This window comes from Dendrobates tinctorius, unplaced genomic scaffold, assembly GCF_039654945.1.
Source record: "Dendrobates tinctorius isolate UK_male_01 unplaced genomic scaffold, ASM3965494v1 ptg000084l, whole genome shotgun sequence".
NCBI lineage: Eukaryota > Metazoa > Chordata > Amphibia > Anura > Dendrobatidae > Dendrobates > Dendrobates tinctorius.
Window position 1 is genome coordinate 46,847,337 of NW_027361752.1, and position 24,786 is coordinate 46,872,122.

At 46.9% G+C, this 24,786-nt stretch overlaps 1 protein-coding gene across 7 annotated transcripts; it reads right to left on the reverse strand.

Annotated features, from left to right (window-relative positions):
- Positions 1 to 418: 418 nt before the first annotated feature.
- SETD4 (SET domain containing 4) lies at positions 419 to 24,762 on the reverse strand. 7 transcript variants are annotated; one of them, XM_073584640.1, is made up of 13 exons: positions 22,144 to 22,276; positions 21,575 to 21,630; positions 21,245 to 21,292; positions 21,074 to 21,162; positions 19,922 to 20,017; positions 19,482 to 19,519; positions 14,769 to 14,857; positions 13,901 to 14,330; positions 11,429 to 11,603; positions 11,247 to 11,328; positions 3,977 to 4,057; positions 1,977 to 2,100; positions 419 to 773 (listed from the first exon to the last, which is right to left on the reverse strand). In XM_073584640.1, exons 4-13 carry the CDS (start codon positions 21,135 to 21,137, stop codon positions 648 to 650), a joined length of 1,305 nt encoding a protein of 434 aa, XP_073440741.1. In that variant the 5' UTR covers positions 21,138 to 21,162; positions 21,245 to 21,292; positions 21,575 to 21,630; positions 22,144 to 22,276; the 3' UTR covers positions 419 to 647. The 7 variants fall into 7 exon arrangements, with proteins under 7 accessions (XP_073440741.1, XP_073440736.1, XP_073440737.1 ...); XM_073584635.1 differs by having other exon boundaries at positions 21,532 to 21,630; XM_073584636.1 differs by lacking the exon at positions 22,144 to 22,276 and adding an exon at positions 21,971 to 22,017 and having other exon boundaries at positions 21,532 to 21,630.
- Between the last annotated feature and the right edge of the window lie 24 nt (positions 24,763 to 24,786).

Sequence of the window (24,786 nt, forward strand, 5' to 3'; positions counted from 1 at the left end):
GTACAATGACTGATAACACAGAATCCACCATTCACAATAGGGGATGTCACAGCTCACCTCCTCCTGTATTTCTAAAATAAATATTAAAATAATAAAAAAAACAAAATATCAAAAAGTTTTAAAAGATAAATTTAACATAGAAACCTGAATAAATAATGGATAATATTCTGATGACACGTTCCTAGTCAAGTGTCAAACGCTTCCGAGAAACCTAATTATATTATGATGGTGCGGTCACCCCTGCGCCTTAGCATCAGTGTGAATAAAGGCCTTACTCAGATCAAACTTGGGGAAAAAAAAAAAATTATGCTAAAACAGAAGTTTGCGCATTTTACACTCACAGGCAGAGTCGCGGCCATGGGACTAAAAATAAAAATGTAGAAAAAAGGAAGATAAAAAAAATACTATAAATGCATAGTTTCTAAATAAATCTTTTTTTTTTATAAAAGTCATAAAACATAAAAAAAATATACAAACACACATTTGTATTCAATTAAATAATAAAATTGGCAAAATAATCTCTGCACTGTGTGCCAAGTACCCCGCTGGTCACCTGGTATCTAGCGGGAGGCATCACGTGGCTGCTGATTGGCTGAAGTGGTCACATGACACCCCTGAGGACACATGATGTAGCGCCTAGGACCCCCTCACGTCATGCCCCCATTCTGCAGGATATCGGCCGACGACGTCAGAATCTCCTTTTCTTCTCGTCTTAAAGCTTCCACTAATACAAGGCGAGGATCTGCGCTCTTCTCGCTTTTCTGAGACAAGATCTGAAAAGACAAAAGTCGTGAGAGCGACACATTACTGCTGCAATACTGGAAACAGCGCCCCTCTGGCCCTCAGGCCGTGTCTGGTATTGCGGCTCAGCTGCATTCACTTGAATACCTGTAATACTGAGCACGGTGATCGCACAAGTCACACACAAAAAAAAAAAAAAATCAACCATTTTTGTTACCCCTTAATTTAAGTTTTTCAAAGTTTTTTTTTTTTTTTTACACTCCCAGTGTTTCCATTAAGAGTTTGCTGTTATTTAATTATAACATAATATGCTTGTAAGAGGCCTTGTTTTTTTTTTTTTGTGAGACTAGTTTTTTTTCTCATGGTAACATTATTGGGAACATCCAGTATATGTTATTATTTAATTTTTATGTTTTAAATATGATAAAAGATTTTTTTATACTTTTATTTCACGTTAATCCCCAATCACTCTAAATAACGTAACTTACTGGGCTACTTGTAAATAAAATAAGTGTTTTATTAGCAGGAAATTATCACTAGAGGACTAGCTGTCTTGTGCCTCCTAGTCCATCCACGCCTCCACCTATGATTGGCAGAAATCTGCCTGTGCACAGAAACCGTCCAATCAGAGTTGTGGGCGGGTTTATACAGAGTTCAGTATTTCGAGAACTGTTAGATCTGCAGCAGAGAAAACAGGGATTTTATCAAAACTGCAGTTACCAGCCTTGTAAGTGACACATCACTGGAACCAGGGTTTCTGCCCCTACATCATGCTGCTCTCAATCTTTGGACTAATAAGTACATAGTTTGTGTTTAGGCCTTAGAGGGATTGTCTGGTACAAAACGAGTTATTGATTGTGGGGGTCCAACCTCTAGGATTTTTTTTTTATCCCTGTTATTCCCTATAAGGCTGTGAGCTTCTTCTTCCGGCAGACCTGTAGAGATCCAGTGTATGGGTAGTCGAGCATCCTGTCTATCATGCCATAAATGGGGATAAAAGTGCACATTCAGGAATAAAACTTCCCCGATCTATCGATCGGTGCAGGTCCCAGTGGTCAGACGTCAACCAATGAGCAAGTATCTTGTGTATAGGTAATGACTAGCTTTCACCCGGCAAAACCCCTTTAAGCGGTTAATCTCATAGAAACCCTTTAAAAGTCTCCAAAAATACATTTTTCAAAGTGTAATATCCCTTTAATTTGGCAGAAATTTTTTTCCACCGTCCCCTGACTCACCTTGTCCACAGTCCGGGACGTCTGTTCTAGTAAATGGAGGCAGATGTTCCTCACCAGCTCCACAGAGGACTGCTCATTGGACTCGGAAACAAAACTTCCCAGAAGAACTTTTTTCCAGCATGTGCTGAAATCAGAACATGGAGGGGAGAAAATGACACAAGATTAAAAAAAAAAGGGAAAAAAATGACTGAATTTATTTTCATTTCATTAGTTTTGTATTTTCTCTGCAGAAAACGTTCCATGTTCCAGTAATAATTGTCTCTAATGAACTTCACCCACAACCAGGTTGGAAAGTAAGGACGAGGCCGGGTCACCCGAGAGGATTCACATCCAGTCAGATCTAATTATTACCGCACAATTCCCTGTATTCTGGCATCCACTGATCGCTGCCACCATGTACCGCAATATCGAAACACGGCGGTATACAGGAAACATAATGTGGCCGAGCTTCACAGGTGTACAAAGATGGCGGCCATGGGCAGAGCTTAAAGGGGCTTTTTTTTTTTTTTAGACTTAAACTTCCTGGTGGTTCAGGAAACAACACATGCACATGAGCAGCAATGATCAGACCCAGAGCCTAGCTTTTGTATTAAAGCATCTAATGAGTGTGTGCAAAATCAATGTACAGGAGGAGGTGAGCTGTGACATCACCTATTGTGAATGGGGGATCCTGTTATCTACTGTATATAGAGGTGTTATCAGTCATTGTACAGGAGGAGGTGGTGAGCTGTGACATCACCTATTGTGAATGGTGGATCATGTGTTACCTACTGTATATAGAGGTGTTATCAGTCATTGTACAGGAGGAGGAAGAGGTGAGCTGTGACATCACCTATTGTGAATGGTGGATCATGTGTTATCTACTGTATATAGAGATGTTATCAGTCATTGTACAGGAGAGGGAGGAGGTAAACTGTGACATCACCTATTGTGAATGGTCGATCCTGTGTTATCTACTGTATATAGAGGTATTATCAGTCACTGTACAGGAGGAGGAGGTGAGCTGTGACATCACCTATTGTGAACGGTGGATCCTGTTATCTACTGTATATAGAGATGTTATCAGTCATTGAACAGGAGGAGGAGATGAGTGTGATGTCACCTATTGTGAATGGTGGATCTTATGTTATCAGCTGTATATAGAGGCGTTATCAGTCACTGTACAAGAGGAGGTGGTAAGCTGTGACATCTACTGTGGGTCCTGTATCATCTACTGTATAAAGATGTGATATCAGTCACTGTACAAGAGGGGGAGGTGAGCTGTGACATCAACTATTGTGAATGGTGGATCCTAAGCTATCTACTGTATATAGAGTTATCTACTGTATATAGAGTTATCAGTCATTCTAGAGGAGGAGGAGGTGAGCTGTGACATTGTGGATCCTCTGCTATCTATGGAATATAGAGGGGTTTTACTTTTTACTGTGTTTAATAGTCCCCTCAGGAGACTTGAAGCTGTTAACAAGAGTTAAATCAGTTGTTAAGTGTTGGGAAAGATGCGGGCTCAGTTCTGGAGTCCGCATAAAAGACAGGGACACGATCGATGATGTAAATATACTTCAACTGTAATGAAGGGGTTAACATGAAGCTCCCAAAATTGCACACTACAGATGCTGCGCATCTTCTTTTTTGGCCGAGAAGCAGTAGCCTCATGAAAGATTATCTTCTCCAATAGCCAGGGTGAATATTAGATGGTGCATTAATTCAGCTGCTACAATATAGTGTATGCTTTTGCTGCTGCAGAACCTCTTTGAAAAGAGAAATTTGTACGTCACTCATTGACTGGTTGAAGTAAGAGCCATGCGTCTAGTTTTAAAGAGGTTCTGCAGCAGACAGCGAGACAGTAGAACGACGAAAACAAAGCACATGGACATTTAATAGGCCGGATAGGTGGGGGGGATTCATAATGGTCGCTGACTCGGTGGAAATCATTTTCTGGTGAATGTTAAATTCAGAACAGTCTCAGGAACAAAGATGTGAAAACAAAACACATTTCATACAATTCATCGGCTCGGAGGCACAGGAGTCTGCACGCTGTCAGGAGCCTCCAGGAGGGACCATCCCGTCCAAATGTCAGATTCCTGGAAGGAGACAAAACTATGACAGTCACTAACAGATAACAAGAAATTGCTTCCACCACAAAATACTTCCTGGAGATAAAAAAAAAAAAAAAAGTTGTTGGATGATTAACAGAGTGGCAGGCTATCCGCTTGGGACAAGCTAACCAATGGGTTATGAGAAGTTAGGAAATGGATGTTCCAGCACCTATTGTGCAGGCAGAATACTGATAAAGTGGAAACCCCCAATAAACAGTGCAGATGAGAAGAAACACAGCTGACAGAGAGCTGTGTGAGGGAAAGGGCGATCTGCTACTCAACCAAAGGGAGTATTTTAGTTGAATTTTTCAGATTTATAAAAAAAAATTATCATCACTGGCCACTGGTCCTAAAGTCAGACTCCTCTTCCTGTTCTTCACATGGATATTGGCAGCAAGACACTGAGTAAGATCCTTCTTGAAAAACATGGATTTTTGTGAGTACTCACCGTAAAATCCTTTTCTCCGAGACGCTCATTGGGGGACACAGAGACTGTGGGTGTGTGCTTCTGCCGTCTGGAGGCTGACACTAAGTATACAAAAAAAGAGTTAGCTCCTCCTCCGCCGCATACACCCTCGCCCCCAGACCGGGCGTAACTCAGTTTAGTGCATAAGCAGTAGGAGAACGCGCCTTAAACTCAGGCAAGAAATTATACGTCTGAAAAAGGGACCACCCTGATCCTTACATAAGGATTTGTATAACTCAAAATAAGTAAATGCCAACTGGCTAATAGGGTGGGTGCTGTGTCCCCCAATGAGCGTCTCGGAGAAAAGGATTTTACGGTGAGTACTCACAAAAATCCATGTTTCTCCTTCGTCTCATTGGGGGACACAGAGACTGTGGGACGTTCTAAAGCAGTCCTCTGGGCGGGATCTTAGCTCACCCAATCCATGCTAATTTGCGCCCCTGATTAGAGGTGCGCAACTGCTGCCTGGAGAATCTTTCTTCCCAGGCTTGCATCCGAGGATGCCTGGGTATGTACGTTATAATGTTTGACAAACGTATGCAAACTGGACCAGGTAGCTGCTTTGCACACCTGCTCCGCTGAAGCCTGGTGTCGCAGGGCCCATGAGGCACCCACTGCTCGAGCCGAGTGTGCCTTGATCCCTGCCGGAACCGGCGTGCCACTGATTTGATAAGATTCTTGGACCGTCAGGCGAACCCATCTGGCCAAAGTCGCTTTGGACGCAGCGAGCCCCTTCCGCCGCCCTTCTGGAATCACGAATAGAGAGTCTGTCTGGCGGAATGGTGCTGTCCTTGTCACATACCTCCTAAGGGCTCTTACCAGATCCAGGGTGTGCAATGCCTTTTCTACCCTGTGCACCGGTGCCGGGCAAAACGAGGGTAAGACAATGTCTTCGTTGATATGGAACGCAGACACAACCTTCGGCAAGAAGGGAGGAGCTGGCCTTAAAACTACCTTATCTTTATAAAAGGTTAGGAACGGCGGTTTACAAGATAAGGCCGCCAATTCCGAAACCCGCCTAATAGACGTTATAGCAACCAGAAAAACGACCTTTCTGGACAGGTAAGGTAAGGAGACTTCTTGCAATGGTTCGAAAGGAGCCTCCTGAAGGGCCCTGAGCACCAAGTTCAGGTCCCATGATTCCGTCGGCGCCTTATAGGGGGGTACTAAATGTGCGACCCCCTGCATAAACGTCCTAACCTGCCAGACGGAAGCGACCTTTCGTTGGAAAAGCACTGACAGGGCCGAGATTTGTGTTCTGAGCGAACTCGGAGCCAATCCTGCGTCCAGCCCTGCCTGCAGAAAAGCCAGTACGTTGGGGATCGAAAAAACCAGAGGAGCCACTCCGCGATCCCTACACCAACGGAAAAAACTTCCCAAGTCCGGTGATATACTCTCGCCGAGGAAGGCTTTCGGGCACTTACCATCGTGGCCGCCACATCGCGCCTGAATCCTGCCTGTGTTAACAGCCAAGATTCAATGGCCACACCGTCAAACACAGGGCCCCTAAGTTCGGATGGCAGATCGGCCCCTGGGACAGTAAGTCCGGCCGGTCTGGGAGACGCCAAGGTACGTCCACCACTAGTTGAACCAGATCTGCATACCAGGCCCGCCGGGGCCAGTCTGGGGCCACCAGAATTGCTGGAGCCTTCTCTCTACTTATTTTTCTGATGACTCTTGGAAGCAGAGGCAGCGGGGGAAACAAGTACGGGAGACAGCAGCCCCCGGTCCCATGCTGACAAGAGCGCATGCTGAAGCGGACGGAGATGGAACTGGGCAAACGGGATTGCCTCCATCGCCGCCACCATTCTGCCCAACACACTCATGCCGTACCGGATGGATCTGGTGCCCGGCTGTAGAAGGTTCCGTACCCCCTGCTTGATCCTTCGCGCCTTGTCCTGAGGGAGGATCACCAGCCCCCGGGAGGTGTCGAAAACCATGCCTAGGAATACGATTCTCTGGGCTGGAACCAAGGACGACTTGTTTCGATTGATCAACCAGCCTAGACGGGCCAGGGTATCCAGTGTGATACTGACATTCCCCTGGCACGCCTGAAACGACGGTCCCTTTACCAAAAGGTCGTCCAGGTACGGTAGTACCGTTATGCCCCGTGCATGCAGGATGGCCATAACCACCGCCATTATCTTTGTAAAGACTCTGGGGGCAGTGGCCAAACCAAAGGGCAGAGCCACAAATTGGAAATGTCGCCCTCCGATCGCAAAACGCAGGAACCTCTGGTGTGGAGGAAATATCGGAATGTGTAGATATGCATCCTGCACATCGATCGAGGCCAGGAATTCCCCTGGATCCATGGCTGCAATGACCGAGCGGAGGGACTCCATCCGGAACCGCCTGACCCTGATGAATTTGTTCAGGATCTTTAGATCCAGTACCGGCCTCACAGTCCCGTCTTTTTTGGGGACCGAAAACAGGTTGGAGTAAAAACCCTGCGTCTCTTCGCCTTGCGGCACTGGGACAATGACCCCTTTGCGCTGTAGCGTCATTATGGCCTGTAACAAATTTTCCGCCTGCGATTCTGTCCCGGAAAGTCGGGAACGGAAGAATCGCTGTGGCGGGAGTCCGACAAACTCTATCTTGTACCCGGACTATATCAATTCCGCCACCCAAGCGTCGCGTGCCACTGCGACCCAAACGTGGCTGAACCCTAGTAGGCGTCCGCCCACTCTGTCGTCCGTAGGTACGAAGCGCCTCGAGTCATTTTGCTGGAGGCTTTTGGGATCTGGCCCCCCTCGCTCTGGGCAAACGGCCTCGGCCTCTACCCAGCGGATTGGCCCTGTAAGAGGTTTGCCTTTCTCTACTCTGGCCATCGTTTGCGGAGGAAGATGCCCTGGCCGAAGTCCCCCCCCAGGGGCTACGAAAAGGCCGAAAACGCCTCTGCGTTTGCCTGAATGCCGGGCAACTCCTCTGCTGCGGGAGGAAACCACTTCTCCCCCCTGTGGCTTCTGAGATAAGCTTATCAAGCTTCTCACCGAACAACCGATTGCCCTGAAAAGGCAATGAGGTTAAGGATTTTTTAGAGATAGAATCCGCTTTCCACAACCTCAGCCATAATGCTCGCCTAATGGCGATCGCATTTGCTGCTGCCACAGCCGAACACTCGGCCGCGTCCAGTGAGGCGCTGATGAGATAATCACTCGCTCCTGATATCTGATTTGCAACTTCCAAGACCTCCGCGGGCAGATCCCTGTCTTGGAGGGCCTTATGCAGAGCGTCCGCCCATGAAACCATGGCCTTAGCCACCCAAGTTGCCGCAAAGGAGGGGGCCAGAGCCGACCCTGCTGCCTCATACACTGAGCGGGCAAGCCCCTCTATGAGGCGATCAGTTGGGTCCTTGATGGAAGAAACACTGGGTATCGACAATAGCGACCTTGATGCTAAACGTGATACCGGTGGGTCCACTACTGGCGACTCCACCCATCCTTTATGGAGCTCAGGAGGAAACGGATACTTTGCTTGCAGCGCTTTTTGCATTGCAAAACGCTTATCCGGGTGTTCTCTATGTTTCTGGACTAGATCCTCGAACTCCGGATGCGTGGCAAACCTTCTATGCGGTCGCCTGGTTTTCTTGAAGGAGACCTTGTGACCTGAGGCCGTGGACACATCGTCCTCGATCTCTAATGTCTGGTTGACTGGACATGAGGCTGTCCACCGAGTCTTGGTACCCCAGGCTTTCTAGATTCCAGGCCTCCTCCTCCTCGCCCTCATCCTGATCGCTCCCTGAGCTCAGCGACGGGGAACGAGATGCCCTAATACCCGCCGCCGAAGCCCCGGAGGGCCCGGCCGACGGGGAACGAGCTCTTTTGCCATGAGCTTCTCTGGAACTGGAGCGGCCTCTAACGGTCGGAGGGTCCTGAGACGTGGACGAGCTGTCTTCCGCTGGTAGACCACCATCCTTGTCCCTGCCCGGGCCTCGAAGGGATTCAATTGCCCTTGTAAGGGACAACATAGAATGCGATAAAGATACCGCCCATTCCGGGGGGTCCTGACCCCTGGGCTCTGAAACAGTGGGGGGCTCCTGGGCGCGCTCCGACTCGCAGGCTTCACAAAATTTACCCGCCTGCGCCTTTGGCAGCCTGACCCCACAGGAAACGCAAACAGCGTATAGGAAAGAGTGAGCTTTCCCTTTGCCAGACATATTGCCCAAGCTTGAAGGTAGGGTAGAAGGAGGAGGAGGGTAACCCCTTCCCTGAGTACCAGTGCGGCTCTCGAAACGGGATTGCAATCACCCACAGGTAACGTTCCACTCCTGTTGAACGACCGCGGAAATGCGAGGGGGGGAGGGAGTTTCCGCTCCGGTACTGTGTGCGCCCGCCGCTCTCCACCCCCTCGTACCGGAAGTCAGTGGGCGGGTCTTCCGGCTACCACCGGAAGTCGGCGGGCGGAGCCTCGCGCGATACCCACGGACTTCCTCATGCAGCGGGGGCCGCGGCCGCCGGCGGGGCTTCCGGCCGCACTCCGGTAGACGGGGCGTGCGGCGTTACTCGCCGGGGGCAGCACCGGGTACTTGCGGTGCGCTCCGGGAGAGAGGCGGACCTCCCCATTTATCAAAGGTGAGCAGGGCCTTCCGCCGTGGGGGCTCTCTTGGGGTGCTCTCAACTCCATCCCCGGGCAGGGAGGGGGAGGCTTCTGGTATCGGGACGAATCATCGATCCCTCGGCTCACCTGCGCCTCCAACTCAACCCCTGGTCTCACTACCTAGGGGTGGAAGGGGCCTCAATGAATCGCGTTGCAGGATAGGAACAACGTGGAGGGTCGCTCACACGTGCTCGCCCGTTGAGGTTATGGGGAAACGCAGACACAACCTTCGGCAAGAAGGGAGGAGCTGGCCTTAAAACTACCTTATCTTTATAAAAGGTTAGGAACGGCGGTTTACAAGATAAGGCCGCCAATTCCGAAACCCGCCTAATAGACGTTATAGCAACCAGAAAAACGACCTTTCTGGACAGGTAAGGTAAGGAGACTTCTTGCAATGGTTCGAAAGGAGCCTCCTGAAGGGCCCTGAGCACCAAGTTCAGGTCCCATGATTCCGTCGGCGCCTTATAGGGGGGTACTAAATGTGCGACCCCCTGCATAAACGTCCTAACCTGCCAGACGGAAGCGACCTTTCGTTGGAAAAGCACTGACAGGGCCGAGATTTGTGTTCTGAGCGAACTCGGAGCCAATCCTGCGTCCAGCCCTGCCTGCAGAAAAGCCAGTACGTTGGGGATCGAAAAAACCAGAGGAGCCACTCCGCGATCCCTACACCAACGGAAAAAACTTCCCAAGTCCGGTGATATACTCTCGCCGAGGAAGGCTTTCGGGCACTTACCATCGTGGCCGCCACATCGCGCCTGAATCCTGCCTGTGTTAACAGCCAAGATTCAATGGCCACACCGTCAAACACAGGGCCCCTAAGTTCGGATGGCAGATCGGCCCCTGGGACAGTAAGTCCGGCCGGTCTGGGAGACGCCAAGGTACGTCCACCACTAGTTGAACCAGATCTGCATACCAGGCCCGCCGGGGCCAGTCTGGGGCCACCAGAATTGCTGGAGCCTTCTCTCTACTTATTTTTCTGATGACTCTTGGAAGCAGAGGCAGCGGGGGAAACAAGTACGGGAGACAGCAGCCCCCGGTCCCATGCTGACCGAATCCTCTTATCAGGATGCGTTGCCGCCTCTTTACAAAATAAAAAAGAAAAATGGTTGTCTGGGGAAAAGTCCCAGATGTGTCCCTCGGTGCAGGAGAGAAACACGTGGAGGGTTACTCACACGTGGTCGACCGTTGATGATTTGGGGAGATCGGACCCTCTCTATAGGATCCGTCGCCCCTGTCTTATCTTCATAGAAAAGAAGAAAAAGAAAAAAAAACCTAGTCTGGAGCTCCAGACTGCGTGTGCCTCCATCAGACACTAAGCAAAAAACTGAGTTACGCCCGGTCTGGGGGCGAGGGTGTATGCGGCGGAGGAGGAGCTAACTCTTTTTTTGTATACTTAGTGTCAGCCTCCAGACGGCAGAAGCACACACCCACAGTCTCTGTGTCCCCCAATGAGACGAAGGAGAAATACAGTATAGAAGCATTAAATGAGCATTCAGTAATCAATGCAAAGTTCATTGTGAAGAGAGGAGGACGAGGTGAGCTGTGACATATTGTAAATGATGGATCCTGGGGTATCAGCTGTATATAGAGGTATCAGTCATTGTAGAAAAGGAGGAGGAGGTGAGCTATGACATCACGTATTGTAAATGATGGATCCTAGGTTATCAGCTGTATATAGAGGTTTTATCAGTCATTGTAGAAGAGGAGGAGGTGAGCTGTGACATCACGTATTTTAAATGATGGATCCTCGGTTATCAGCTATATATAGAGGTTTTATCAGTCATTGGAGAAAAGGAGGAGGAGGTGAGCTGTGACATCACCTATTGTGAATGGTGGATCCTGTGGTGTTATATATCATTGTAATTCTATCTGTGGTGATAATAACATCATAAAAATCTTCTGTACACAATAATAAGTGTATGCGCGGTATAATGCCTGGTGGCCAGTATGAAAATTGCAAGATTTCAGATTATTATTTTTTAGATATACTGAGAATGACAATTGAAAAAAAAAACACAACACAAATAAAAAAAAAAAAATACATTTAACATAAAAAAACTTTGGAGACAATAGGAAACTTTCTTATGACAAAAGAGGACGATAGGAACTTACTCTAAAAAGCCATTTTCTTTAAGCAGTGACCACTTCTTCTGTAATTGTTTACCTTTTCTGGACACAAACTGCAGGATTGTATCTACAATATAAAGAACAAAGAACAATTAGAGTAAATAGATAGAAAAATAGATAGATGATAGATAGAGGATTCCCTGCAGTTACACTGACATTATTCTCACCTTTTGTCACATACACACTTCGATGAGGATTGTTAGCTGCAGTAAAGCCGTACTCCAGGAGGAGGCGCTGATTATCATGATGGCCGTAGCATATAAACACCTGCTCATATTTCTTATACCGGACCATTGTACTGACCTCGTAACACCGACTCTTCTCATTGAAAGCTGCTTGCACCTTACAGGAGTAAATTAAAAAGTCAGAATAATGATAAGATCAAAGTGAAGACAAAAATATTCATAAAGGTGTTAGAAGCTTAATCGACTTTGAACACTTACGGCGCTCATCTGTATACCCCCGATCATTGCGCTACACTACTCATCCGTACACCCCCCACATGTGCGGCCCTCGTTCGTACAACCCCCACCACACGCGGCCCTCGTCCGTACAACCCCCACCACACGCGGCCCTCGTCCGTACAACCCCCAATTTGGGGCCCTCATCCATATTACCCCTACCATACACGGTCCTCGGCCGTACAACCCCACCATACGCTGCCCTCATCTTTACAACCCCGGCTATAAGCGGTCCTCGGCCGTACAACCCCCACCATACGCGGTCCTCGGCCGTACAACCCCCACCATACGCAGTCCTCGGCCGTACAACCAACACCATACGCTGCCTTCGTCCGTACACCCCCCATTCGTGGCCCTCATCCATACATCCCCCCAAAAGCAGCCCTTGTCCGTATAACCCCTACCCTATGTGCAGAGCTGGTCCGAACACACACCCCCATATGTGGTACTCATCCATACACCCCCCATATGCGGCACTCATCCATACACCCGCCATATGCGGCACTTATCCATACACCCCCCTTATGCGGCACTCATCCATACACCCCCCTTATGCGGCACTCATCCATACACCCCCCATATGCGGCACTCATCCATACACCCCCCATATGTGGCACTCATCCATACACCCCCCTTATGCGGCACTCATCCATACACCCGCCATATGTGGCACTCACCCATACACCCCCCATATGCGGCACTCATCCATACACCCCCCATATGCGGCACTCATCCATACACCCGCCATATGCGGCACTCATCCATACACCCCCCTTATGCGGCACTCATCCATACACCCCCCATATGCGGCACTCATCCATACACCCGCCATATGCGGCACTCATCCATACACCCGCCATATGCGGCACTCATCCATACACCCCCCTTATGCGGCACTCATCCATACACCCCCCTTATGCGGCACTCATCCATACACCCCCCTTATGCGGCACTCATCCATACACCCCCCTTATGCGGCACTCATCCATACACCCGCCATATGCGGCACTCATCCATACACCTCCCTTATGCGGTACTCATCCATACACCCCCCATATGCGGCACTCATCCATACACCCCCCATATGTGGCACTCATCCATACACCCCCCATATGCGGCACTCATCCATACACCCCCCCCATATGCGGCACTCATCCATACACCCCCCATATGCGGCACTCATCCATACACCCCCCATATGCGGCACTCATCCATACACCCCCCATATGCGGCACTCATCCATACAACCCCCATATGCGGCACTCATCCATACACCCCCCATATGCGGCACTCATCCATACACCCCCCATATGCGGCACTCATCCATACACCCCCCATATGTGGCACTCATCCATACACCCCCCATATGCGGCACTCATCCATACACCCCCCATATGCGGCACTCATCCATACACCCCCCTTATGCGGTACTCATCCATACACCCCCCATATGCGGCACTCATCCATACACCCCCCATATGCGGCACTCATCCATACACCCCCCATATGCGGCACTCATCCATACACCCCCCATATGCGGCACTCATCCATACACCCCCCATATGCGGCACTCATCCATACACCCCCCATATGCGGCACTCATCCATACACCCCCCATATGTGGCACTCATCCATACACCCCCCATATGCGGCACTCATCCATACACCCCCCATATGCGGCACTCATCCATACACCCCCCATATGCGGCACTCATCCATACACCCCCCATATGCGGCACTCATCCATACACCCCCCATATGTGGCACTCATCCATACACCCCCCATATGCGGCACTCATCCATACACCCCCCATATGCGGCACTCATCCATACACCCCCCTTATGCGGCACTCATCCATACACCCCCCTTATGCGGCACTCATCCATACACCCCCCTTATGCGGCACTCATCCATACACCCCCCATATGCGGCACTCATCCATACACCCCCCATATGCGGCACTCATCCATACACCCCCCATATGCGGCACTCATCCATACACCCCCCATATGTGGCACTCATCCATACACCCCCCATATGTGGCACTCATCCATACACCCCCCATATGCGGCACTCATCCATACACCCCCCATATGCGGCACTCATCCATACACCCCCCATATGTGGCACTCATCCATACACCCCCCCATATGTGGCACTCGTAGTTTATGGGTTACCTGAACCCCTGCACTGTGGTTCAGTAGATCTAAATATGGCGCCAGAGCGTACACATCCTGCTCCACAGTAAAACATTCCCTCGGGGCGTGCTTCTTATAAACCGTCCTGGTATTCACCGTGCACCAGGCCCACCGCACAGCTTCATAGGTCAGGATCTCCTCCAGGATCTCGGGAAACAAGGGATTTAGGGACCGGAAGAACGGCCGTGCTGAAGAGAAGAGTTCCTGAACGGCGCTCCGCTGCTCCATGGCTTTCTGTTTAACAGGATCGGGCAATAAATTCACAGTCTCCGCTTCCCAGTACACCGGACAGTCGTAGGCACTGGGTAATACATCCAAGTATGGCTGCCATGGGGACTGTTCTCCTAGGTACCTCTCCAGGACCAAAAATGTGCACAGAGCCAGCAACGGGGACACAGGGGGGCGCCACCTAGCCAGAAACACAAAAACGCTCCATAAGAAGCAATAGCGCTCGCTGGACAGACAAACTGATGTAACCTTGCGTCGTTTTTCGGCATTTGCTCCGATGCAGACTTTTGTGTCTCCATGGTAACAGACTACAAACAGATTCTATGTAGTCTGATCCCAAAGACACATGTTCTTCCCTCTGTCCCCTACTTCTTTCTATGGTACAGATAAATTAAGGGGATGAACAGAAAGGATTACGATAGCAGGGTCAGGTTATGTTTGTTTCTATGGAGACACATAGCTCTGCATTGGAGCTGCAGAAACAAAACAGTAGACGCATTGGAAGGAAAACAATTGGCTTTGAAAGATGACACATCTCATCCAAGTCGATGGTGGACATCAGTGGTCCAGTCCCCAGATCAGGTACCAAAAAACCAACATGGAGTCGTGAAATCCTCACCTGCGGATATATTTGCCAAGGTAACTGGAGAGGACAGTGCTGGTGGTCAGCAGACAAGACTCTGGTAGGGAAATGATCAGCTCTCCTGGCTGGGAAAAGAAGAGAAACCGGAGGAAAGAATCTCAGGTCTCATATTCCTTCTCTTAAAAAACTTTACTAAAAGCAAGGCAACAACAAGCCATGGGATTCCCCACCATTGTGGTCATTATTTTTTTTACTTAAATACATGTATTTTTGGCTAAAAGTCATTTTGGGTGTCATTAAAAATTCTGCACAGTTTCCTTTCCATAGTTAGACCATCCATTACTGGCTGTAAAAAGTGTTAACTGGGAATCTGTCAGTGAGCTCATCCTGACGACCTAGTGGGAAAGTTTCTAGCTCCTCTCTGTCTCTTTCTGAGCAGATTTATGGCCACAGACCATATCAAAGTAGAATGTGCAGGAAATAAAAGAGCCAAACGGTGAAACAGTAGTGAATAAACCTAGTTTTGAAGCCCCAAATACATGCATTTAAGAAAAAGAAAAAAAATCACACTTCTGTGAAATCAACGTGTCCAGTTATGAAGCAACACTGATTGTGGATCAATTTCTCCTGCTGTTGTGCAAATGGAACAGACAACAGGTAGAAATGATAGGCAATTAGCAAAACACCCCGTATAAAAGAAGTGGTTCTGCAGGGGGTGACCACAGACCATTTTTCTGTTCTCTTATTTTTTGGCCGTTTTGGTCACGTCTGCAGTTTGTAATTGCTCTCTTCACTAGAGGTAATGTATAGTAGCATGAGGCGGCGTCTACAACCCACAGAAGTGGCTGAGGTTGTGCAGCTCATCCAGGATGGCACATCAATGCGAGTTGTGGCAAGAAGGGTAACTGTGTGTCAGCATAGTGTCCAGAACATGGAGCAGATAACAAGAGGCAGGCCAGTACACCAGGAGACGTGGAGGGGACCGTAGGAAGGCAACAGCCCAGCAGCAGGATGGCTACCTCCTTCTTTGTGCAAGGAGAAACAGGAGGAGCAGTGCCAGAGCCCTGCAAAAAAACCTCCAGCAGGCCACTAGCATCCGTGTGTCTACTCAAACTGTCAGAAACAGACTCCATGAGGGTGGTATGAAATCCCGACGTTCACAAGTGGGCGTTGTGCTTATAGATCTACACCATGCTGGGTGATTGGCATTTGCCAGAGAACACCAAGATTGGCAGATTCGCCACTGTCGCCTTGTGCTCTTCACGATTGAAAGCAGGTTTACACTGAGCACATGTGACAGTCATGACAGTCTGGAGATGCCGTGGAGAGCGATCTGCTGCCTGCAGCATGACCGGTTTGGCAGTGGGTTGGTAATGGAGTGGGGAGACATTTCTTTGGAGGGTCACACAGCCCCCCCATGTGCTTGCCAGAGGTAGCCTGACTGCCATTAGGTACCGGGATGAGATCCTGAGACCCCTTGTGAGACCATATGCTGGTGTGGTTGGCCCTGGGTTCCTTCTGATGCAGAACAATGCCAGACCTCATGTGGCTGAAGTGGGTCAGCAGTCCCTGCATGATGAAGACATTGAAGCCATGGATTGGCCCGCCTGTTCTCCAGACCTGAATCCAATTGAGCACATCTGAGACATCATGTCTTGTTCCATCCACCAAAGTTGCCACGTTACTCCGCAGACTGTCCAGGAGTTGGTGGATACTTTAATCCAGGTCAGGAAGGAAATTTCTCAGGAGAACATCCACCGCCTCATCAGGAGCATGCCCAGGTGTTGTAGGGAGGTTATACAGGCACGTGGAGGCCACACACAATACTGAGCATAATTTCCTTGTCTTGAAGCATTTCCACTGAAGTTGGATCATCCTGTAATTTGATTTTCCACTTTGATTTTTAGTATCATTCCAAATCTAGACCTCCATGGGATATTAAATTTGATTTTCATTGATAATTTATAGGTTTTAGTGTTGTCAATACATTCCGTTACGTAATGAATAAAGATTTGCAACTGAAATATTTCACGCAGTAATAGCTAGAATGTGGTATTTTAGTGTTCCCTTTATTTTTTTGACCAGTGTATACAGTACAGACCAAAAGTTTGGACACACCTTCTCATTCAAAGCGTTTTCTTTATTTTCATGACTATGAAAATTGTAGATTCACTCTGAAGGCATCAAAACTATGAATTAACACATGTGGAATTATATAATTAAAGTGTGAAACAACTGAAAATATGTCTTATATTCTAGGTTCTTCAAAGAAGCCACCTTTTGCTTTGATTACTGCTTTGCACACTCTTGTAATTCTCTTGACGAGCTTCAAGAGGTAATCACCGGAAATGGTCTTCCAACAGTCTTGAAGGAGTTCCCAGAGATGCTTAGCACTTGATGGTCCTTTTGCCTTCACTCTGCGGTCCAGCTCACCCCAAACCATCTCGATTGGGTTCAGGTCTGGTGACTGTGGAGGCCAGGTCATCTGGCGTAGCACCCCATCACTCTCCTTCTTGGTCAAATAGCCCTTACACAGCCTGGAGGTGTGTTTGGTGTAATTGTCCTGTTGAAAAATAAATGATGGTCCAACTAAACGCCAACCGGATAGAATAGCATGCCGCTGCAAGATGCTGTGGTAGCCATGCTGGTTCAGTATGCCTTCAATTTTGAATAAATCCCCAACAGTGTCACCAGCAAAGCACCCCCACACCATCACACCTCCTCCTCCATGCTTCACGGTGGGAGCCAGGCATGTAGAGGCCATCCGTTCACCTTGTACAAAGCAGTAATCAAAGCAAAAGGTGGTTACTTTGAAGAACCTAGAATATAAGACGCATTTTCAGTTGTTTCACACTTTTTTTGTTAATTATATAATTCCACATGTGGTAATTCATAGTTTTGATGCCTTCAGAGTGAATCTACAATTTTCATAGTCATGAAAATAAAGAAAACTCTTTGAATGAGAAGGTGTGTCCAACTTTTGGTCTCTACTGTATATGGCAGCATAAAACGCTGCCACTGCTCACATGTGGAAATTTCACTGGAATCTGTAAAACAATTTGAAAAAGAAAAAAAGTCTACAGTGGTGCTTGGCTACGAAAAGAGACAGATAAGGTTGATAAAAAGCATCCCTCACTGGTTACTTTAGAACAGCCTCTTTATTGGGGGTAACGTAGACCTGGGAGAACACAGACGAGTGACGTCTGATTCGCATGAAACGTGCTTCTTCTGGCTCATGCGTCAGAGGAGAAAACTGCTATGAATTTGCAATAATTGCACTTTCCGCACTGAAAATTATCTGTTTTTTTTTTTAGGTTGCCGTTAATGAGAATGTCTTTCAAATTCCTGCTAGTTCAAAAAGATATAATCAGTTTCTTCATAGCAATATGTCACAAGTGGATCACTATCATGTGCCAGTTTTTATGTATAATGGTTCTAATAATGTTACTCATCGGATTATACTGGAATGATTATCCGAACCTTTTATTAATACTCTTCTTGCGACTATGAAACAGATAGTTACAATTTAATTTAAGCCATTATTGATGATACCACTAGCATAACCCCGCTGAGATAATCTCCATTTTAATCCTTCAGATTGTTGTGCAAAATTATGATTAGAACTATTTATAATACTCAACCTCAGAAATTGACCATATGTTTTTTTTTTTGTGAAATGCCTGGTAACTATCAAACCGCTTTAGTGAGTTGGTAGTTGTAGGTATGCGTTATGACTTAGTGTGAGTAGAGCCCTCCATTATATCTATCTGGACATCCAGAAACTCAATAGAATTCATTCCTATTCTGCAAGTGAACTTCATGTTCACCTGATTGTCATTATGATAACCCACAAAATTCTCAAACTGTGGGGTTCACTCCTATACAATGAGAATGTCATCAATGACACGGAAAAACATTTTTTACATTCTAGGCAAAAAAAATTAGATGCACTAAAAATCTTATCTATTGCTAAACTGACCAAGAAAAATATTAGCACACATTGGTGCGACTGGCGTGCCCATCGCGGTGCCAGCTGACTGGGTATACCAGCGATCGCCAAATTTAAATGAATTGTGGCTCAAAACAAAGCATAATGATTTGCATAGAGTGCAATCAGAGCATACAGTACCATGTTATGTCCTTTAGTTTACAAGCTTTCAAATTCTAACGGGGTCAACAAGTATCCTTGTTGCCAAGTAAAATCCGCCAAAGCCTGGAGAAAATCACTAGTATCCTTGATTTATGATTGGGTACGATAGACTAAAGAACATAACATGGTATGCACTGATTTTCTATGGGAAGCATTATGTACTGAACTATAATTCATTCCAATTAGGTGATCACTGGTATACCCAGTTAGCTGGCACCGTGATGGGCACGTCAGTTGCACCGACTTTTGCTAATAGTGTTCTTTGCCAGTTTGAGATAGATAAGGTTTTTAGTGTGTCTAGTCCTTTTGCCATTAATGTAAAAACCTTCCTAAGTTTTATTGATTACATTTTTATTGTATGGTTGGCACCCCACAGCAATTTGAGGATTTTATGGATTATCTTAATGACAATCAGGTAAACATGAAGTTCACTAGCAAACTAGGAATGAATTCCATCGAGGGAGAACATTGGACACAAGGTTCAAGCGGTTGGAGATGTTCCTATTGTTGGAACCCACACTGATCTAATAATTAACTAGACCAGAATACCTCTTTAATTCCAAACTCTATATCATTACTGTAAGAGTATTATCACCGACCTGCAGCTGCTGAGCGCTCATCAGTCCTCTCCCCGTATCTGGAATGCAATGAAAATCAGGAGTTAGAAAGTGTGAACAGTGAATGGGGAAATCAGAGAAAAAGCAGTGGAAGGCAAGCAAGAAGAGGAGGATCAGACTACACAGGGTTTGTTTGTAGTCTGGAACCATGGAGACACAATGCACTGGCCAGGAACTGCATACTCAAACTGATATGAGCTTGTAGCCAGATGAGAGACAACCCCCTTTCAGAAAGGAGTTGGAAACTAGTAGCCATGGCATTTGCTTTTCTAAGGAATTGAAGAACGGCAGCCTCATATAGAGGACCTCCCAACACTGTGACGTCCATATGCCCTAATATACGAGGATAAATAGATTTTTAGGACTTTATAAAGAAAAGCTATCAAAATTGGTCTTAGGTTTATTATCTTCATCATTTTTACCTGGAAAATGTGCCGTCCTCAGTCGCTTGTCCCGAAACCCTCTCTCCTTCATCCACCTCATCAGCCGGACATACTGCCTTTCATGGCTCAGGTTGACTGAACGTAACAAAAAGGAAAATGGTGAAAAAAAACACAAAATACACAATTTTGCCATTGTCTTTTGGGTTTTGCTTTTACCACTTTCTTTAAACTATATTTTTCACTTTTTTATTATATATTTTAATGTACTGATATTTTTTAATTAGTTTTCTCAGTGGACATAAAACTGCAATCGCTTGATTGTCTATACCAGGGGTCTCCAACCAGTGGCTACTGAGTCCCATATGGCTTTCCAGCCCCTGATGGCTCGTGTCTGTGTGCCACTCTCACCTGTATTGGTGTCCACAGGGGGCATTATTACTTAGAACTCAGGGCTAGTAGGACAATATTAAAGGGGTTATCCAGGACTTTATATTATTATCCTTACGATGGGTCATCAATGTCTGGCCTGTAAGGGTGCGACATCCAGCACCCCCACTGATCAGCTGTTCCCGCTGTCAGCCAGAACAGAGTGCGCCGTGCAACTCCACAGCTGAGCAATTCTGGCCCACACCGGGAACAACTGAGCGGCGGGGGTTGCCGGGTGTTGCACCCCTACAGGTCAGACACTGAAGACCTATCCTAAGGATAATCCATCAATATAAAGTTCCAGACAACCCCTTCAATTGATGAGGGGAACTTGGGGGAAAAATTACTTTATAAGTGCCATGTAGACTATTACGTCTTTATAAGGGGGCACTCAGTGCGTAGCCACCTCATAAGGGGGCACTTGGGCATTGATATTTTTTAAGGGGGCACTAGCAGCACGGTAACTTGGGGCAAACGTATTTAATTAGAGGCCATAAGGGCCATTATTACTTTATATGGGGGGAGCTGAGGGCATAGTACTTGATAAGGGGGCACTGGTGGCATAAGTACTTTACGAGGGCCTTCGATAGTCACTGTTCAGTTTTGTTCACACTTGGTCTGAGCCTCGTAGGCCTTGGGTCCCCTGAAGAGTCTGGACCAGATGCCAGTATGACTACACAGGTGGCTTATCAGACAGGTCATCAGGCGGTGTACGGCGAATTAGTCCGTACTTCCCCCATTAGCCAGGAATGGAGCATCGCTTACCTGTGGATGTTCCTAGAACCTTTTTCTTCCTCCGTCTGCCCGTCCGCCCTCGTTTAGGATTCATTTTCAGTCTTCATATTTCTTTATGCCTTTATTAAAATGCAGAAGACAAATATCAGCTTGTGTCCCATTTGCAAAAGTCCGCAGCCCTCCCACCATGAAGGATCATACATTTCCAGGTTTAGGTTGAATCTTCACAACTGTCAAGACCTCGGTTTTCTGTAATAAAAAAAAAAGATATGAAATCATAAAAATGATGTTTTCCTTTCACCATCTAATGGCCGTTACGGTTTATAGATTTGCTGGAGTTCACACCCTTCGCCAAGTCCCCCATATACAGTATTTTTGGGAAGTTATGTGTAGACGCAGTCGTGCACAGATCTGTGGCATCTGACCATCTTTGCTTCTGGGAGACTCTGCCTCTCTAACAAGCTCATTTTTTACAGTCTGTGACTTACGTGAAAATGGACCCTCTCGTGGTTTTTCATTAGTCCCACTTACATTTCCAGCCTACTGGCAATCCTGTCCCAACTTTTTTTTTTTTTTTCGAATTGAGGCTGTATAAAAAAAAAAAAAATACCAGAAATATGTGAAAAATGGATATAAGCCATGATGCAGATGAAAAGTTTAATTTTTTTTCTGGATATATATTTAAAAAAATGAACAATTTTTCACACGGATGTCAGAACCCGGCTTTGGGAAAGTTTCACACACGGTCCAGTCCTGTCCGCAGATAAATACGGATGTGACAAATGTGAATTAGCCCTAAGGATTGGTAAGAAATGAACGGGCCAGCCATTCACTTGTACAGGTACGTGCCGTCCATTAGGCACATGGACAGCCCCCTCTATCTCATGCACCCCCTGTAATCACACCCGTGGCCCCAGTCCTGCTTACACAGCTGCACTCTGTCTCAATGTATTCAGTGTTCTGCAGCAAACCCATGGTTTTGCACGCCAGGCTGATTATCTACAGACTGTAGCAATGTAACAAACCCTCAGCTGTGGTCACTAGCTTATTTCCCGCTATTTACACGACACAAGGACATTAATGTAAGAAACAAAGCTTACATCTGCCGCTAAGGACTACACGTGGGGGAAGACAACCTTTGTACTTCCGGGTCTACCTCTTCCGCCGAGATGTCTCATTGGATAACGCTGTATGACGTCACGAAAAAAGCGTTACAGGGGTGAAAGTTTGTTGTTCCTGCGTTCTCTTCAGTATGTCCACTGTTTACGGGCGCCATCTTGCCGGCGTCTAGGCATCTAGTTCTCACAACTGCATAAGGTGAATTATGTAGAAAATATGACACACTTTCTTGTCAGACGCCATTGTTAGCTGCTCTGTATGCTATATGTTAATGAAATAGACCAAGGCATGTGGAAATGTTTATATAAGATGGACTGTGACGGGCGCCATCTTGCCGGCGTCTATTTCTCACCACTACCTAAAATGAATTATGTGGAAAATATGACACATTTTGTTGTCAGACGCCATTGTTAGCTGTCCTGTATGTTAATCAAGTAGACCAAGGCATGTGGGAATGTTTCTATAATGTGGACTGTGACTAATAAATGAGACCACAGTTGCAACCTGGAAAAACATAAAAAATGGTGTGTTATATAGTGATATATGGGGTAAGTTATCAAAAAATGAGTGCAGGGGACGGTGAAAAATAGCTGCAAGGTCAGTTGACATTTTTTGGAAACGCATCTAATGACGGCTTTGTCCAGTTATAGAGACAGAAAAATGTGTTGGCGTCATTTAACCTCATACAATAGCGCCATTTTAGCCAGCATTTCTGTCAGGATCTGTGACGGCGACTCGGATCTGAGTCCTCAGCGCAGACGTGGACGCAACCGCAGCAAAAAGGAGGTAACATGTCCCCGAGGATGGAAAGCCACATAGTCCGTGTTCACACGTAGAGGAAACGCTGCGGTTTTACCACATGTATAAACACTACCATGCACAAGCCGCACTGATTTTTTTTTATGCTTTTCACTTTTTTTCTCAGATTTGACAACACATTTTCCTAATGCATCTTTTATTTGGGGAGAAATGCCCTGTGTCTGCACATAAAAACCCAATTTACTACTTTTGAAGCTTCCCATGGAATCTATGGGTAAAAAAAATCGCTGAGTTTTGCAAGGTCTGTTAAAAGGGTTTTCTAGTTTTACAAATGCACGGCTGCAGTTTATTTATTATTTTTTTTAAATGTCCCATATTCACCCTCCCCAGGTCCGGCACTGAGTCTCTGCAGCCAATCAGCGGCTCTGCCCTTGTTGACAGGGCAAACCGCTCACTGATTGCAGCAGGGACAAACATAACATTGGTCCAACAGGGGCCCAAGGGGTAAGGGGGCCACATCTTCCTCCAAGCATTGTGATGAGCCGTTGGACTTGAAAGGGCCCATATATTGTTCTGGCACAGTGGCCCTTCTCTGTCTGTGTCTGACAATGGTCTAGAATAGATGATGACTGCGCTGAAGACAATAACTGACACCAGGAGCAGCAGCAGAGAATCAGCACCGGACCTGGGGAGGGTGAGTAAATCCCTTAAAAAAAACCAACTGCATTGATTTTCTGAAACCTAAAAATCTCTTTAGGGCATGTGCGCATGGTGCGTTTTAGACGCCGGACGTGCCCGCCAAACTCCAAGGCGAAGACATTTCACCGTCTGAGCTGTGCAGGGGCACCCAGGCTGTACCGATACAGTCGGCTTCAGAGGACCACTTATAAGCTCTATGTAGGAAACAGCTTGTTAGTGCTGTGCTCCTTGCCTCGGAGATCGGCCACCGCTGATTAGCTTCAGAGGTGGTCGGTAACCGAAACAACCTAGTACATTGCAAAGGTATTTGTTTTTACATGCACTTTGAAATTTTAACTAGAATGTCAAAATAAATCCCTTTAAATGGTTTTATCCCTTAGGCCGGGATCACACATGCGGGAAACTCGGACGAGAGTCGCATGTTAATACCCGGCACTCGGGAGCGTGCGGCTGCGTGTATTGCTATGTGGCTGCTTCTGGGTGCCGGGTATTAACATGCGACACTCGTCCGAGTTTCTCGCATGCTTCTCTTTTTTTCAGCACACACTGATCACGGTCAGACTCACGGTCACGTATCTGTTCTTTTTTTTTTTTGTTTTTGTTTTTTTTTTTTTTTTAAAGACTGCAAAACCGAGACGTGTCCACTTTTGACCCGAATCGTGAATTAGTCCGGGGTCAGACTTGCGAGAAACACACACGAGTCTTTCCGGCACTCGGAACGGAGCGCTCCGCTGCATAGAAGTACATGCAGCCGCACGCTCCAGGCCCAAGTGCCGGGTATTGAGAGTGAGGCTCGTGCGAGTTTCTCGCAAGTCTGACCCCGGCCTTAAACCCGTCCATTCAAGTCTACACGTCCATGAAAACCTCCTTCAGCTCACTGATGGTCTCCTAGTTGCATCCAAGCGCTGTCCATTTTTCAGTAATCCTTTGCAAGAAGATTGAAAAATGTCCATCCGGTTTTTTTTTTTTGCCTAGAAGAAAAAGCGATAAAATACTGATGGTAAAAACTCACCCAAGGACCGATGGAAATCTGATCCAAAACATGGATCATTGGAGGGGTTGTTTAGTTTTTCGATAAATCTTAGGACACGTTCAGTATTTGGTCAGTATTTTACATCAGCATTTGTAAGCCAAAATCAGAGATGCAGAAGTGGTGACGGGTTTCT